Genomic DNA, 18,927 nt, shown 5'->3' with positions numbered 1-18,927 from the left:
AAAAAATTTTGCGGCTCTTTAAAAACTTCGAAATTTTGTAAATTGTAATTTTTGGCTCTTCCGACTCCAAAGGTTGCAGACCCCTGGTGTAGGCAATGTATAGGAGTTATGAGTTATTCAATTTTCATGACATGTAGTCTTGAATTTGAATACACACATTTATCTCAGGAACCAGAAAGAGACTTTACAATTTGGTAGGTTCAGACAGTGTCTGCTCTCTAGTTGGAACCCACCAATCATTCCCAACTGTATATCCCTACCTTATTAAACATTTGATTTGTTTGATCCTGTAGTATTATAAGAGCTACTTCCCAGTGCAATCCCTAAAATAAGGGAATGTTGACTAGCCTATATACAAAATTTTCTTGGTGGTGAACCCCCACATTTACAGTTTTGCATAACTGTCCAATATTGTTTTTTTTAGAAATTCAAGAAAAACACAAACAATATCTAAAGGACAGAACTGAAATCCTAGCTGAGCACAAACCCCCAGGCACTACCTTGGAACCACAAAGATTCCTCATCAATGAGCGTTATGTGAACCTGGTTGTAGTCTCTACTGATCAGTTCAGGAAGCGTCCTCAGAATGAACTATTACAGAGTGGGGTAAAACACGAGAAATGCTTGAAGGAAACACAAACTGGACTGGAATACATTTCCCCCAACAGACTCTTCCGCTGGAGCCACCAGTCACAATGTGTACCACATGCAGTAATGGTGAGCGGAGTGCCAGGAATAGGGAAGACCACACTGATACAGAAGTTTGTCTATGACTGGGTGACCGGAAAACTCTACCAGAGATTTGCTTTTGTCTTCTTCTTCAGATTCCGGGACTTTAAAAGACTGGGAGAGGTCAGCTTGGAGGAGATGATTCTTCAACAACATCCATATCTGGAGAGTCAGATTGGAAATATTCTACAAGATCCAGGGAGACTGATGTTTTCATTTGATGGTTTAGATGAAAGTATTCACCAAATAGATTTCAAATCAAATAAATTGTCCAATACAAGACAGAGAGCAGATTTTAGAGAGATTGTGGCCAGTTTGGTAAGGCAGAGTCTTCTTAAGGGTTGCTCTGTACTGATAACCAGCCGCCCAACCAGACTGGCATCAGTTGATACCGGTGTTTTCCAGAGAATAGCGGAGATCATGGGATTTCTCTATGAAGACAGACTGATCTTCTTTAAAAACTTCTTTGGAAATGAAAAAATGTCAGAAAAGGCTTTTCATTATGTGCAGGAGAATGACACGCTGTACACTTTCTGTTACATCCCATCATACTGCTGGATTGTCTGTACAGTGTTATCAATGTGCTTCAAAGCCCAACCAACCAACACTGATCAGCTGATGGAATCATTGCCCAAAACTGTGACACAACTCTTTGTGACTTTTGTCTCCAACATTCTGACCAATCATAACCAGAATACAGGAGATAGTCACACTGCCCGGGAACTGCTGACATCTATTGGATGGATGGCAGAATATGGAGTCATGAATCACCTGATTATATTTGATGAGCGTTATCTGAACTCATTCAGTGTAGGAAATGATAAACATCTCTTTTCATGTTTCATCATGGAATCTGGTCAGCCATCTAATATGGATTACACCTTCTTACATCTCACTCTTCAGGAGTTTTTTGCTGCTTTAGCTCATTTTATAGACTATAATGCTGACAGATTACAGAAAACACTTCATGCTGCTGAATCTTACAATGATGGCCGTGTTGAAATATTGCTCCGTTTCCTCTGCGGTCTCTCAGACTCTTCTACTAGATTCCTGTTAAAGTCTCATGTTGGAGAATTGTCTATTCAGGCTGCCAGAGATGTCATTACTTGGATCCAGCATAAAATCACAGAAGAACAAAGATCTGACAAGAGAAATCTTCTTAATGCATTCTACTATCTCTATGAGAGCAGGAATAAGGCTCTGGTGTCACAATGTATTGCATCAAACAATGTTGACTTTTCTCACATCTCCCTCAGCCCTCTGGATTGCTCTGTTCTGTCTTTAATCCTTCAGTCCTGCAACAAGTCAGAAGTAAATTTGAGTTTTTGTCACATTCAGAATGAAGGGTTGAAGAATCTTATACCAGCCTCACACTCCATGAAGAGATTGAGGTAAGAACTAAATATAATTTAATACATATAAAATATAATACAGTTCTCTGCTAATTTTTTTAGAGGTTTTATGTGGCAGTGAACGTTATGTGATTATGAGATCCTACAATCGTAAGAAATACATTGAGCCTATGCACCCAACTCAAAGAGATTAGAATCACAGCACTATAGTACAAAAAACATGCCCAAAAGAGCCCAGTACACACACACTATCAAACTATGCAACCCCAGATCACCCTTCACCTATCTAAATACATCACTGAACAACCCACCCATCCCCCCTCTTCAGTAATGGAGAAGCGGAAGAATGGAACTTAAAACTCTGACGAGATCCCAGGATTTACTTCTGTCACAAACCAGAGACATGTCTAAATTAACCTTATTGCACAGGCTCAGTGCGTATCCTTACTCTGCACATGCCCAGTGCAAGCTCCAATCAGAGACTAGGGCGGCACTATATACAGGCTCCCCGATTTCCTTCCAGTGTGAATTGATCTTGACAACTTCCTGGTTCCAATTTCCTGATTCCTGGGTCCTGTTTTCTGATTCCTGGATCCTGAGTCCCAGTTCCTGCTCCTGTTTCCTGGTTCCTGCTACTCATGCATCCTCCACTCTCCATCTGACCATCCGTGTATGACCTCTGAAGTTTGTCTGCAAGCTAATATACATTTATCACCACTGTTAACCTGCAAAGTCATTGGACATTTATCACCACTGTTTACCTGCAAAGTCATTGGACGTATACCACCACTGTTTACCTGCTAAGTCATTGGACATTTACCACCACTGTTTACCTGCAAAGTCATTGGACATTTACCACCACTGTTTACCTGCAAAGTCATTGGACATTTACCACCACTGTTTACCTCCAAAGTCATAGGACATTTATCACTACTGTTTGTATGCAAAGTCATTGGACATTTTGTTACCACTGTTTATCTGCAAAGTCTCTGGACATTTATCAGTGTCTCTTTGTAAATAAAACCAAAAGGGACATTTACTTCAGTAAACCAATACATGTGTTTGTGTGTGATCTCCCAGTCAATCATCAAGATTCCCTCCAACACAAACAGTTCTCCCTTCTGAAGGCTGACAGTATCAATCTGCCCACTATGAGCTCAGGAGGGAAACCCTCACCCCTTGAAGGAATGACCCAGCAACTTTCCAGCCTTACACAAGCAGTACAGAATATGCACTGGGTTACTCGCAATTTAAGAACCGCCTGGATACCCTCCAGAATTTTCTGACAGCCAGCAAAAGCTCTGAAGTTGCCTCCGCTGCAAAGTCCTCTTCCCTGGGGTCTTTGGCCCCTGCACCCCCCGACTGTGAACCCAAGGTCCATTTACTGGAATACTTTAATAGAGAATGAAGGAACTTCCGATCTTTCAAGAATTGTTGCTTGTTGCTTATTGACTTACAGCCACGAACATACCCTACGGATGCTATACAGGTCAAAGTGGTGATCTCACTACTGCGGGGGGGGGGGTGGGGGATGGGGAGGGAGTCTTAGGCATGGGCTTTCTGCCTGATTGAGAAAGGTCACCCCCTTCTTCATTCCTTGCATGGTTTCCTCAGTGCTATGAATGATGACCCTAGTCGTGCAGCCTCAGCAGAATTACCCATGTGCACATTACGCCAAGGCCCTCGTCCTGTTGAAGACTACATTGCAGAGTTTAGGGTGGCCTCCACAGACACATCTTGGAATGAAGCAGCACTCCACTTCCAATTTCACCAAGGTCTTTCTGAACGGATTAGGATGATCTAGCCCATGTCTCCATCCCTGAGTCTTTAAATGACCTTGTCATGTTGGTGACCAAGATTGATCGTCATCTGAGAGAGAGAGACCGTGAGAAAAGGGATGTTGTCAAAGCCTTCAGTCCAGTAAGGCTGCCAACCTTTCCTTCGGTCCCCATTAATAAACCATCAACAGAGGGTGAGGAACCTATGTGAATTGGGACTATTCATCTACCCCTCTCTGACACAGAAAGACATCAGCGTAGAGATGAGAAACTTGGTTTATACTGCGGTACTGCGGGACTTTTTGCCTGAACTGCCCACGTCGCCCAGTGGGTAAGCCTCACTTACAGACCCCTATATGCCACTCTTTAATGACTGTGGTAAAGATGTTATATCCATCTCTCCTATCTTTCAGTGGCCAGGAGGCTGTGCTGAGACAAACGCAATTATTGATTCTGACGCAACTCACTGTTTCATGGACATACAATTTGCCCATGTTCATAGAATCCCAGTTCCAGAGGCCTTCCCATTGCCATTTCATTGGCAGACAGTTACACTCCCCGTACTGGGACAACTACCACTTGTATTACTCCAACAGAAGTACATACCCCTTTGGGGCATCATGAGCACTTATCCTTTGATTTGCTACCTTCACCAATATTTCCAGTTTTTTTGGGACTATCTTGGCTGGAGAACCATCAACCCAACATCTCGCAAAGGAGGTCCAGAGATTCCTAGGCTTCTCAAATTTCTATTGGGAATTAATTCGAGATTTTTCTTGCATTGTCCAACCTTTGACCGATTTAACTCGGAAACAGAAAATTTTCCAATGGAACGATAACGCCCAGCAGGCATTCCAGCATCTGAAGACACAATTTACCACCGCTCCTGTGTTGGCACATCCAGACCCTAACTGGCCTTATGTAGTGGAAGTGGATTCATCTGAGCAAGCTGCCATTTTCCATCCTGTAGCCTTTTAATCTAAGAAATTATCATCTTCCAAGAGCAATTACGATCATTATCATAAGATTCTAAAGTACTTACGGACTGCCAAGCGTCTTGGTCCCTCTTCTTCACACGGTTCTATTTTCACATATCATACTGACCAGGGTCAAAGAATGGGAAAGCAGACGCCTTGTCTTGGATTCACTCCATGGCTGAGTCGCCTGAACGTGGAAAATCGATCTTTCCAAATAGCCACTTTCTCCTGTTGGAGACACGATAATTGAACCAAATCAAGGAAACTTCCAGGACATTTTCACCTGATACGGAGTAACTCTTGACTCAAAAAGCAGATTTTCTGTTGCATCAAGGAAAATTTTTTGTCCCAGATCCCTTACGGACTCTTATCCTTCAAAGCATGCATGCCTATCCCATGGCTGGACACTTCAGTTCCCCCAAGACTATTGAACTAAAGCTACATACACACTTCCAATTATTATCGTTTGTAAACGAACGATCCTGCACGATATCTGCGAACGATCATATAGCACCGATCCTGTACATACAGATAACGACACGATCGTTCAAAGATATTGTACACACGTATATATACACACAGTATATATGAATATATATTTATATATATATATATACCTTGTTTCGTGTGAGTGTCTTATTTTAATTATTTTTTCAAAAATCGGGGGTGGCTTATTTAATGGGGATGGCTTAAAATCGGGGAAACACGGTATATATGAATATTATAATACGTGTGTACGCAGCTTACCACTGCAAGTTCTGGTGGCCTGCTTTAAAAAAGCATTGTACTGAGTTTGTTCAAAGATGTGATGTTTGTGCTAGAAGCAAAGGTCAAACAGCGCTACCCTTGGCTCTCCTGAGACCTCTACCAATACCCAACCGACTGTGGGATAACATTCCTATGGACTTCATAGTAGATCTCCCCCCATCAGAAGGATTTACCACCATTTTAGTGGTGGTTGATCGTTTCACAAAACAGAGTCAATTCATTCCCCTCAAGGGATTACCCTTGGCTCCTGACTTTGCCAGGTTTTTCATCAGGAAGATTTTTCGTCTTCATGGCTTCCCACAGCAGAGCGTGTAGGATCGAGGGTCAGAATTTACGACTAAATTCTGGGTTCAACTGTGCAAGCGTCTTCAGATCGATGTGGCATTCTCATGAACCTATCATCCTCAATTCAATGGCCAAACAGAGCACATTAATCTGGTACTGGATCAGTAGATTCGTTGCTACTGCTCATCTCTTTAAGACAATTGGGTACGTCTGCTACCTTTAGCTGAATTTGCTCTTAACAATGCAATGCACACCTCTACCAAGATGTCTCCCTTCTTTGCCAATTTTGGGTGTCAGACAAACATGTTTCCTGACCTAACACCTAGCCTATCTGTTTGGGAAGTACAAGAGTTAACTTCAGAACTGAAGCATGATTATCAGAACTTAAAACTGGTACAAGAAGAATGCAGACATCGGTGACTTCACCCCAATTTCAAGTTCGGGGATAAATTCTGTCCCTCTAGTGCCCACCTTCGTTTACATTGCCCCTCCAAGAAGCTGGGTCCCAAGTTTGTGGGTCCATTTTCTATCATGAAGCAGATCAACCCAGTGGCCGATCAATTACCCCTTCCACGCACCATGAAAATGCCCCTTGTTTTTCATGTTTCTCTGTTAAAACGGGTGAACCCAGACAAAGTCCAAACAGCAGAACCTCTACCCATTTTCGTGGACGGAGGAAAGGAATTTGAGGTGGGGAGAATACTGGACTCTCGAAGAAGAGCTAAAGGAATACAATACCCTATCAAATGGAAAGGGTTTACAGTGGAGGAAAGCTCATGGGAACCTGCGACATCAGTACACGCAACCTGGTTGGTGAATGACTTTCACTGGCAGCATCCAGAGAAACCAAGACCAGAGGGTGTCCGGAGGCCACCCATAAGGAGGGGGACACTGTCACAAACCTATGTCTAAATGAACCTTATTACACATGCTGTTTGCAGCACACTTTGCACATGCTCAGTGTGTATCCTTACTCTGCACATGCCCAGTGCGAACTCCAATCAGAGTTCGCACTGTCTGCAAAACTAATTGGACATTTGCTACCACTGTTTATCTGCAAAGTCATTGAACACTTATCACTACTGTTTATCTGCAAAGTCCCTGGACATTTATCACTGTCTCTTTGCAAATAAAACCAAAAGAGATATTTACTTCAGTAAACCAATACGTGTTTGTGTGTGATCACCCGGTCAATCACCATCAAGGTTCCCTCAAACAGAGCTCTCCCTTCAAACATCAGGAGACCCAGGACAGGACCACATGTGACCAGGTGTATTTGCACATTTCTAAGTAAGTTGATATGCATGTGAAGAACTCACCCCCATAATGTGGCCAGTTATACCCAGGTCCCCCCTAGTAGGGTGTTGAAAATTGTCAAAGTTCTTATTTTAAGGGGTTCTCAAAGACACATAGAAGAAATAGTGTGGGCAGAAGAGTGTCATTAGACTGCAGACCGCTTTCATGTAGTGCATCACAATCCCAATACAACTAGCATTCTCATTTAGCTCCAGGGGAAATAATCTCTCCAGATCAGAGTGACCTGTGACCCAGATTTAAGCACTTTCAGGAACTGCCAGCATCCAATTGTTAAGGGAGTCCCCCCTTTGGAACTCCCCAGTCTCAGATCTCCAGCTTTTTAAACTTTGAATAACTACCCACCAAAAAGGTGCCAAAATATGCCATAGGCCACAAAGGTGGTGCATTAGGGCTGTGATTGACTGCTATCCTCACATGGACATTTACCTCCTGTAGCCAAGTTCAAGAACTATCCAGAATATATTAAGTTTAACCTCTAATCCAGTGGGGAGAATGTTACAGATAGCCAAAATGATCAGTAGTGTCACTTAAACTGACCCTGGAATCACCCTCAAAAAATTCCCAGCAACTTCTAGAGGAACCCTGTTCTAATTCCAAAGGTGATCCTGCTACACTAAGGAGGCACTACAGGTTAGCAGAGGGCATCTTCACCAGGGTTCAAATAATTCCATCCATAGACAGACTTGCATTTAAGTTAGAGAGAAACTCCATCCTCTGTGTCGCACAAAGTACAACTGCTTGTTGAAATTCCATAATGGAGTGAACATCACCAATAATAATTGGAAGACTTAATTTTACTGTGGAGAACATATATGGGACACCACCATCTCTGTATGTTGTGATTTTAATCCCACCTTCTGCCTGCCATCATACCGTACTAAGGGAATAAGCATATCTGTAACTGTAACAACTTTTTGTGCTGATACACCTACTATCTGTACCAATTACATGCCCAAAAGAAGTGGACATAGTCTGCCAAAGGCGTTGGATGATCTCAACTAATGTAATGTGTACAACCTACCTAGCCTATGTATGTTAAAATGTCAAATAGACTCTTCCTGAAATGTGGTATATGGGAAGAGGCACACATATTTTAATTGTCACTTTTAATGAAGGAAATTAAAAATGTATATTATTTTTATGATATTTACTGCCCTTAAAGTCCCATAATTTCTATGTCTTTGTATTCTAATGTATATTGGGGATGTTGGCAGTATTGTAATTGTTGGAAAACGACGGGACCATACAAATGATGATACAAAGTCCAAGAACAAACCAAAATTAATTACAGTGGCTATGGCAGGACTGGGCATATTATTATTATTATGTTAGGGGTATTTTGAAACTGTAACCACAAAAAGTAATACATAATAAAGGAAAAAAACTGATTTGCTTTAATTAGTCATCACAAGTTCTCTCATTCTTGGACATTATTGCTTTGTTAGTAGCCATAAAAAAAATAATAATCTGTGCCTCACACAAACTTCCAGTGTCTGGAGGTCTCCTTTTTAAAACACATTCACCTTTCAGTGTCAGGGGACCCATACAATGCTGGGTGATCTCTTTATTACCTCCTATAACTACATGGCTAATAGACAAATAAAGATAAGATAAACATCACCCTGTCAAAAACTGATTCCAGCTTCATAATGTCTGCAGACATTATGGTTCATGCTCCATACACAAGGAGATTCTAGCACATGGTTGTGATATCATCTCTTGACATGTATAGATAAATATTAGGGTGTCTACTCCATTCCTAATTTTTCTTGTGGTAACATTCTTTTCTTCTAGTTTGTCTGGTAATAATCTGACAGACAGATCCTGCCCCCACCTGGCATCTGGAATAAGAAATAACCAGACACTGAGGACACTGGACCTGTCTGTGAACAATCTGGGGGGTCCTCAATTCAGAGATCTGATGGAAGCTCTGACAACAAGCCGGATAGAGGAATTACAGTGAGTATAACAGGACTGACTGAGATGACAATATTCTGGGACAATATCCAAAGTATAGAAATATAATAATTACAAAATGTCACGCTTGGTGAGACAGGGCCATTAGGGGGTGCTACTGCTCGAACGGTAGTGCTGTGAGCCCTGAGAAGGGCCAAGACGCAGAGTCTAAGCATTAACCAGGTCTTCTCCAGAGCCTCTAGTAATTAGGATGTTGCACTGCTGGTTAGTGCCAGGTTGCAGTCCACCAAGGTGGGCAGGATGAAACATGGTACCAAATCACAAAGCCGAGGAATAGTCAAGGAAGGCCGAGGTCAAGGCAGGCAGCAAGCAAGAGAGGTCAGTTCACAATACTGGATCCAGGAGACAGACACCAGTGACAAAGGGGCCACTGCGGACACAGGGAACACAGGAGACACTGGAACCAACAGGAGACACAGGAATATCCACAGACTGAGAGGAACACTGGAACAGCACAAGGGAATAGGCTTGAAACAACTGACTAGACAACAAGAGGTCATAGCAGGAGCTTGGTAGAGGAAACACTGAATAAAACAGCGGGCGTACAGGAACTAGCTCAAAAGAACTAAGGGCTCAGCAGTAATAAAGACAGGTTGCACGAACACTGAGTGCTGTGACTGAGCTAGCTATATAGCCAGGGATGGTCAAGAGGCTATTTTCCGATTGGCTGTCGAAACTGATAAAGCTTACTAGCGAAGGCACGCCCAGAGTCAGAACTATCCTCATGCGCAGGAGAGAGGCATTTTATTAATATTATTATTATTATTATGAACCACCTGGGCGCTACACTGATGTCTAAATTTATGTACCAAAAGCAGTACACTTTTGCTTGAAATTTTTTTTTTTAAATTGTAGACCTGTAACTTACAGAAATATGTCCGAACAAGGGTCTAGTAGATATCATGAATATAAAAAATGTTTGAAACACACAATCATGTAAAAAAAAAAAGGAACTTTTAATAAAATTAAATAAAATACACAAAAATCAGCTTAAACAAGAATACATAAATAAATGAAAAATACTGAAAATGCAATAATTCGGTATACTGTATAGCAATATATTTTTCTAAAACACCTCCCTAGTGTCCAACAGTCCAACATCACATACCCATAGACAAAACCACATAAATATATTTTGTATTATTTTGTATTGGATTGGATACAGGACTTTGTATTCAATCCAATACAAAATGAGCGTTTGAATTTACCAGTTATATACTTTGTATTTATTTTATATTATTTTGTATCTGATTGGATACAGGAGTTTGTACGTGAGTTTGAGGAGAGGACCCTGCCCCGAAGAGCTTACAATCTAGTAGATGGAGGAATTAGCACACAGTAAGGAGGGGAAATATGTAGTGGTGGGAAGAGTGACAGTTTCAAAAGACAGAAGATGGGTAGGCAAGTTTGAAAAGATGGGTTCTGAGTGCTCTTTTAAATGAGCAGAAAGTGGGAGCAAGCCAAATAGGACGAGGAAGACCATTGCAGAGAATTGGGACAGCTCTAGAAAAGTCTTGTAGCCGTGTGTGTAATGAGGTTCTGAGTGAGGAAGTCATTTGTCGGTCATCGGAGGAGTGGAGGGAGAGGCTGGGGTGTATTTTTATACCATGTCAGAAATGTAAGTGGGACAGAAACTGTGGAGGGATTTGAAGGCAAAGCACAGGAGCTTGAATAGAAGCGCTGTAGAAAACTGCAGAGATGCAGCAGAAGATCAGCGGTGGGAAGGATGGATGAGTCTGGTTACAGCGTTCATAATAGATTGGAGGGAGAGTCAGGTTTGTGAGGAGGAGGATGTTACAGTAGTCCAGACGAGAAATGATAAGAGCGTGTACAAGGAGTTTGGTGGTCTCTGGGGAAAGGTAGGGGCGGATTTTGGAGATGTTAGCACAGGTGAAAGTGGCAGGACCTGGAAATGTTCTGAATATGGGTGGTAAATGAGAGGGCCGAGTCAAAGGTGACACCAAGACAACGTGGCTGAGGGGAGGGCCGAATAACAGTGTTATAACAGATAGAAGTATGTCAGGGGGAGATTTGGAATTTAAAGGGGGGGAAGATGAATGAGTTCTGTTTTATCCAGGTTGAGTTTTAGGAATCGGTCAGACATCCATGATGACAGGCAGCATGAGACCTTATCCAGGACTGAAGGAAGCAAGTCAGGGGTGGACAGATAGATTTGAGTATCATCAGCATACAGATGGTAGTGTAAGCCAAAAGAGGTTATAAGACTACCGGGAGAGGAGGTGTACAGAAAAAAGATAACTGATCCAAGGACTGACCCTTGGGGAACACCAACAGGGAGGAGAGTGGCAGAGGAGGAATTACCATTGAAAGAAATTTGAGCAGTCAGACAGATAGGAAGCAAACCAAGAGACAGCAGTGTCACTGATACCAATGGAGGGCATGATTTGTATTATAAGGGGGTGATAAACTGTGTCAAAAGCAGAGGAAAGATCAAGGAGAAGGAGCAGGGAAACGTTGCCTTGAGACTTAGCTCTGACAAGGTCACTTTAGTAAGGGCTGTTTCAGTGGAATGGGCAGCTCGAAAGCCAGACTGGAGAGGATCAAGGAGAGATTTGTTGCTCAGGTAATCAGTGAGTCTCATAGACAAGGCGTTTGGAGACATATGGGAAAAGGGAGATAGGACCGTAGCTAGAAGGTAGGGAGGGGTCTAGTGAGGGTTTCTTCAGGATAGGGAGAAATATGGCATGTTTGAAAGTGGAGGGGTACATACCAGTATAAAGGGAGAGGTTGAATAGTTTGGGAGGGGGGGGGCAGGGTGGAGGAATGGGCATGGAGTAAATCAGAGGGAATTGGGTCAAGCGGACAGGTGGTAGATGGAGATGAAGAAAGAAGAGAGGAGACTTCGTCCACAGTAACAGGGCTGAGGAAGGCCAGTGGAAGGGGTGGTGGGGTGGATATGGTTGGAGAGGCCCGGGGAACAGAGACATCACGTCTGATTTTGTCAATTTTCTCTCTAAAGTAGGGAAGTAGGGATTGGGGAAATGGTGAGCATTGGAACTGAACCAAGACCATATATTGACTTTGTAGATGTTTTAACAAAAGCCCAATATGTGTACCAACAAGATTAACTACCAGATATACAATGACACAAATAAATCAAAACCTTCACAGATATTTTCGGACTCTAAACCTATTGTTGTATGTTATCACACTCATTTCAGCCAAAAAATAATCTTTTTTCTAAAATCTTGTTTAATTCTGAAGTGGTCATACATAGGGGTATCTGATCATACTACATAGCACCAAATGGAAACATCTATTTTTTATTAACTGGTGTAATATAAAGTGATCGAACATAAAATAATCCAAAAAAGAGAAATGAGCTCCATTTATGTAAAGAACAGTTCCATTCCTATTTAATGTACAACGCTGCGTAATATGTTGGGGCTATATAAATCCTGTTTATTAATATTAATAATTAAAACATATTATTCTGGTAATATTCTTCTCTTCTTTTACAGTTTGGATAATAATCAACTGACAGACAGTCCCTGCCCCGACCTGGCATCTGGAATAAGAAATAACCAGACACTGAGGACACTGAATCTATCCTGGAACAATCTGGGGGGTCCTCATTTCAGGGATCTGATGGAAGCTCTGACAACAAGCCAGATAGAGGAAATACAGTGAGTCACTTTCACCTGCTCAACATCTCCAAAATGCCCTTACCTGTCCCCAGAGACCACCAAACTCCTTGTACACACTCCTATCATATCTCACCTGGACTACTGTAACATCCTTCTCTCTGGTATTTGACTAACATGACTCTCTCCTCTACAATCTATTATGAATGCTGCATCTCTCCACAGTTCTTGTCTCACCTGCCTTTCTGACCTGGAAGAAAAATACAGCCCTAGCCCCTTCCACTGTGTAAAATGTTAGCGCTAAATTAATCCTGTTTATTATTACCATTATTATTATTATTAATAATTATAATAATAATAATATTATAAAAAATTATAATATACCAGGACTCATTGAGATAATAATATTCTGGGACAATATCCTAAATATAGAACCCTAATAATCACATAATGTGTTCATTTGGAATCTCCTTTCTACTTCTTTGAATTCTTTGAATAGTCAATCCCTATTTAATTTTTTTTCAGCTATAAAAGCTATATAGGATATTTGCAGCTTTTCAAGCAGCTCCATCATTTATACCAGTGTATGAAAAACACCCCAGCACTTATATCCACACATCAAAACACCTGAATCCATGTGACATCTCAGATGTTGTTTGTCCAAGAGATCAAGAGATATGAAATTTGTTGAACCACCTTGTTCTAATAATACAATCCTATCCTTGGTGTCATGAAGTCTGCATAGGTGCTACACTTTAAAATCACATGGCCAGAAATGTGAATTATTGACAAAATGCTGGGGTGCAAATGTTAAAACAGCAATATAGTTGGAAAATAAATGATGTAAAAGGCTCCCAACTCTTTTGGAGGTCATGATTGTTCTAATTTGACATAGATGGCATGTTTTACACCTCTTGCAAACCGGTTGTGCTCTCTGTACAAAATTTGCACCTTATTTTTTTGAAAAGTTATGTGTATAATGTGTATGTGAATTATCTCCTCTGTGTAATGGTCCTGATTTTTGTTTTTAATTTTTGTGGATTTGTTTAGCAAAATCACAATCTGTATATCCACAAGATGAACTACTTCTAGACATACAATTACCTAAAAAGAATGAAAACCTTCACAGACCACAGACTGTAAACTACTTGTTGGATCTTATCACAGTCATGTCAGCCAAGAGATAATCTATTTTTAAAAAAATCATGTTTATTTCTGATATTTCAAATGTTGGATACTCCAAATGACCATTCATTTATCAGTCACAAGGTATCTCCCCACCACTGTATATCAAGTGTCGGGTAATCTTAATATTATTTAGTATTTAGTTCAGAGCTCCTAGCAGTAAAACAGAATATAAAAAATGATCCCATCCAAACACTAATATTGCTGGTCCCAAGCCCTTATTATCTGTAGACAGATCTATGAGAAGATATAAGATTCTAAATCACTACTATACTGAGATAATGACCAGTGATAGGGCCCTGTAATTGTTTTGTTATGGAGCCTCATTACAAATAGTCACAACACTGCCCCTGCACGTAATACTTACATTTACCAAAAACATTTTATGCCTCCACTCCCCTTCTCTTTGTTGAGAATTGTCCAGCAGTGATCAATTTTCTTTTCTGGAGCTCTGCTCATCATATCTATCACTGATAGAAGGGTCTGCAACCTACTAATTCTTTTTATGAATGAGGGAGCCCTAAGTCACTGATCCTGGATATAAATACAGTGCAGACAGCTTTCTGCTAGCAGTAGAATATTTTGTGCCGTTTGCATTGCAAGAAGTAGTCTAATATCATACATCAGACAGAAACTTTAACTCATCTTGTCAGGTGCTAACTTCAACTATCACATTGAATTCAGGAATTCAGATGCTGCAAGAGTCTAGCTTTACCCTGTTTCCCCTATGATAAGGCACTGTCTTATATTTTTTGAAAAGCCAAAATATGCCCTAGGTCTTATTTTCAGGGTGATGTCCTATTTTTCCATGACGAAGACTACAGTACACATTTTTTGTTGAAAATCACTCATGATCACTCATGTGCCGTTGATTGTGCCCTCCTGATCACTCTGTGCCATTCATTGTCCCCTTCTGATCTTATAATCATAATTGAAATAATATAGGCAGTGTTTTGGCTCCCACTTTCTATGAACCTCTAGTGTTTATCTTGGTTGTGGAACTTTTGTTTTCTAAATTATAAAAATGAAAATTGGTTTAAAGAGACATGGAGTGTTCACAGCAAAAGTAATATTATGACCTTAATACTTTAAGGGCATTGTGTCTTTCCTTAAAAACACCTCTGGATGACTGTTTTGAATCATATACACATATACCAAGATAAAGAAGAATTATTTATCCACCACAGAGCAATACATGACTTAGCAACACTGAGGGGGTGGCATAGTAGAGATCTTTGGTAAATCTTTTTTGAAATGGAAGTGTTGTATAGCAGACACAAGGTTAGGTCTTTTGTGGTTAGTTAGTAAGTATTTGATAGTCTGTGCCACTCTGTGCCATTCATTGTCCCCTTCTGATCACTGACTCGCCGGGTAACAGACTCTCTTAGGGCAGGGATCAGCAGCTTGCTTGTCCTTTGAAGTTACTTTCAGTTTCACTCTGCACTGCAGCCAGCATCGAGGCGTCACACAGAGGCACACAGTATCAGGTATCGGAGGATGTCTTATTTGCGCGGGGGGGGGGGCTGCTTTATTTTAATTGTTTGAGCAAAAATCGGGGGGTGGCTTATTTGATGGGGATGCCTTATCATCGGGGGAAACACGGTAGCATTGCTAAATATGTTACAATCTCTAAACTGGAATATATAGAGTTGGGTAATAGTTAAAGTGAAATTGAAGGCAATACTTCTCTTTTAAATGTAAAAAAGAAGTGGTGGAGGGTTAGAACTTCTGCTTGGTCACCATAACTGAACATATTGGTTCTTGGATGGCACCAGAACAGGAAAAGAGATGAAACCTTCCAATATGGCTCCCCCCTTGCTGCCACTAAAATGCAAATGTCATGGCTGTGCCTCACCTATTTTAATTCCTTATCTTCTCTGCTTCACACGTGGAAAATTTGGTGGTGTAGAAATTTTGAAGTGCTACTCTGGCTTGCAGATTTTTTTTGACAATGGCCAGAAGGACAGGATTCATGCTCAGTTCACAAGAATGATGTAGCACAATACATGCCATGTCAGCGGTATTCTGTGGTAGCCCTGTGTATGGTGGTGATAGAAGCGGCTCTACACATGTATGGCGATATTAGGGTGTCTACTCCATTATAATATTTTCTTTATAAATTTATATTACCTGGAATTTTATAAATTGATGGAGCACGTATTTCCAGTAAAGGGAAATGAGCTCCAGGTATGTAGTGAACAGTTTCAATTACACCTGGTGGAAAAATTCATATTCTTCTATAAAATTCTTGTCTTCTGTACAGTTTGGCTGGCAATAATCTCACAGACAGTTCCTGCCCCCACCTGGCATCTGGAATAAGAAATAACCAGACACTGAGGATACTGAACCTGTCTGACAACAATCTGCAGGGTCCTCATTTCAGGGATCTGATGGAAGCTCTGACAACAAGCCAGATAGAGTTATTACAGTGAGTATAACAGGACTGACTGAGATAATAATATTCTGGGACAATATCCAATGCATTCATATCAGATCTCCTATCTGACTGTATAAATGGCTAATCCCAGATCTTACTCTTGGAAATTATCATACGCTTGTCAGCCGTGAAATCATCTTTTATCTAAAATATAGTTTTATTCTGATAATCCATTTAGTTTGGTACCTAGTAAAATTGATGAAATTATATGTGGTCATACATTGGGGGTAATCTGATCTGAACTGCAATCAGTGCCAAATGGAAATATCTTGCTAACAGATTTGAGCATCTGCTATTCAGTGTCTGGGAATCTCTCCATTACTGCACATCTAGAAGTGAAGCATCTAACATATAAATAAAAATGAATGCTTCAATTTTCTACATAAAAACACCACATCCCCAAAGTTAAAAAACGAAACAATAAAAATTAGGGAGTTCAAAGTGAGACTTCCTAAACTTAAATGTGAGTTTGGGAGACATGTTTTTTCCTTTAGGGGCAAAGGTTGCAGTAATTATGGATGGGCTAAAAAAATAAATAGGTATCTTCACTATGAAAATATAGAGTGGACGGAGTGGAGCCAAGTCAAAGAGTTACTAGTGGATAAGTCCAGCAAAGTGTCACAGCAACAGGCATTTTAACTTGATGATGCTTAGAGTTCCCCAGAACACTAGCATTAAGCAGCGTCCTTATGCCACACGGTCTAGATAACCACCATGTTGTTATACAAATATCAGATTACTTTAATAAAAAAGGACTTATCCACACAATGTAATCTCCAAGTTGTGGAGGTCTGCTGTATGGGGACAATATTTGCAATCTTTATTTTTACTAATATTTATCTTTGTTACATCCAACAATTTGTAAATATGAGCCCACTACTATACATTCCAGTGCTGACAGCTCCACATCCTGCAGCAACTGCTTCACACTACACATAGACAGGAGCCCTATCCTCTTCAGCAAAGCTTTTATCATTGCATTCAGCAGAGGCAGCCAGGGACAGCTAAAACTCTGAGAACTTCATCACCATTACTTTCATTCATTCAAGCAATCATGCAAGAGGGCAGTTGTCTTCTGCTGCCTTGGCTGTACACTTTGCCTGACAAGAAGTAAGTTAACTTAAGTGGGTGGAGCTCTTTTCATTGTTGAGCAAAAAGCAGGTAACTTTGGAATGGATGTGGGACAAGACAGAGTTGAAACCTGCAAAGGTAATAGTTAAAAAAAAATAACAATTCTTTTTTCTCTTATATAATCTCTTTATTTCTAGGGTTGCTTTTTACCCTTTTTGAGAGTAGGTAAAATGGGTAAGGGGTACTGTGTACCCTTGTACTCATTTACCCAATAGGTGGGTGATTATCTAAGGACTCCTTAGAGGGCACACAGGAGTCTACAGAGTCCATGATCCAAAAAAGTAAAACGTATGACATGTTAGGGACTCTTCTTACTTTCAATAAAAATTAGTACTAACTGGAGTTTTATAAAGTGATGAAACATAAATTATTCCAATTAGGATACATTTGTTCCATTCATTCCTGGGGGAGAAATTCAAATTCTTCACATTTCTCTCTTCTACAGTTTGGCTGGTAATAATCTGACAGACAGTTGCTGCACCCACCTGGCATCTGGAATAAAAAATAACCAGACACTGAGGACACTGTTTCTGACCAGAAATAATTTGGAGGGTGGTCATTTAAGGGATTTGATGGAAGCTCTGACAACAAGCCAGATAAAAGAATTACGGTGAGTAAAAAACAGCCCATTCCAAAATGGGATAATTTATTCTTTTAACACTCATTAGCTATTGTCCCCATTACTATATATCCACAATTCAGGGGATCCCCTTATTGATGCACATGTGCTATTTGGTATCAGGAGAAGGGGTTTCTTACCAATACTGCATATCTGCTATTCAGTGTTGGGGGATCTCCCCATTACTGCACTTCCATTATTCAGTGTTGTGTTGGGGCATCTCCCATTACTGTAAATGTGCTAGCTAGTGTCAGGGATCTCTCTCTCTACCTATCTAAATTGTAACAGCTGGCCAAAAAAATCACAGGGTTTGGTCCAGGAGGACAGGTGCATTTGCCCCAGATACAGGTTATATGCAGAGTACTTTTCTGTTTAGTCAGTCTCCTTTTGACCTGAAGGTGGGGTTGAAGTACTTGGCTGAATGACAATGAGCTTCTTGGCCAGGTGGCGGAGCTAAAGAGGCCTGGGTATGATCAGGTGTAACTGTTTCAGCTGAAACCCATCCTGGAAATTAGGCTGGGGATATAAACTCCCAGCCTGCCTATTCCTGTGGCTCTGTCCTGGCTGGTGAGCTGGGAGGAGGGCCAAGGTGAACTGTGAGTAAAGACGTAGACTTTGTTGGAAAAGCTGTAAGGTTAGGGCCTTAGAGTCCTGCACAGCATTGGTTTGGGCTGGATTGTTAGTAAAGGGATCTAACAGGGAGTTAGAGGCCAAGTGGCCAGGCTTTATTTTGCCGGTTTTTGTATGTAAATAGTATTAGCGAATAA

The 18,927-nt window shown here is 40.9% G+C and overlaps 1 protein-coding gene and 1 long non-coding RNA gene across 2 annotated transcripts in view; one reads left to right on the top strand and one right to left on the bottom strand.

Annotated features, from left to right (window-relative positions):
- The window catches only part of LOC140342130 (uncharacterized), a 5,733-nt gene extending 4,534 nt beyond the window's left edge, over positions 1–1,199 (bottom strand). The window contains exon 1 of the long non-coding RNA XR_011922996.1: positions 796–1,199. This is a non-coding gene — a long non-coding RNA (uncharacterized lncRNA). The remainder of the gene's footprint in view (positions 1–795) is intronic.
- Positions 1–18,927, top strand: part of LOC140342129 (NACHT, LRR and PYD domains-containing protein 3-like) — a 32,556-nt gene that overhangs the window by 8,451 nt on the left and 5,178 nt on the right. Inside the window, exons 5-9 of the mRNA XM_072428200.1 lie at positions 425–2,120; positions 9,001–9,165; positions 12,666–12,830; positions 16,237–16,401; positions 17,987–18,151. Coding sequence (XP_072284301.1) covers positions 425–2,120; positions 9,001–9,165; positions 12,666–12,830; positions 16,237–16,401; positions 17,987–18,151 — 2,356 coding nt within the window. The remainder of the gene's footprint in view (positions 1–424; positions 2,121–9,000; positions 9,166–12,665; positions 12,831–16,236; positions 16,402–17,986; positions 18,152–18,927) is intronic.

The sequence above is a fragment of the Pyxicephalus adspersus genome, chromosome 12 (assembly GCF_032062135.1).
Source record: "Pyxicephalus adspersus chromosome 12, UCB_Pads_2.0, whole genome shotgun sequence".
Taxonomy (NCBI): Eukaryota; Metazoa; Chordata; class Amphibia; order Anura; family Pyxicephalidae; genus Pyxicephalus; species Pyxicephalus adspersus.
This window is presented reverse-complemented; position numbering and strand designations above follow the sequence as displayed.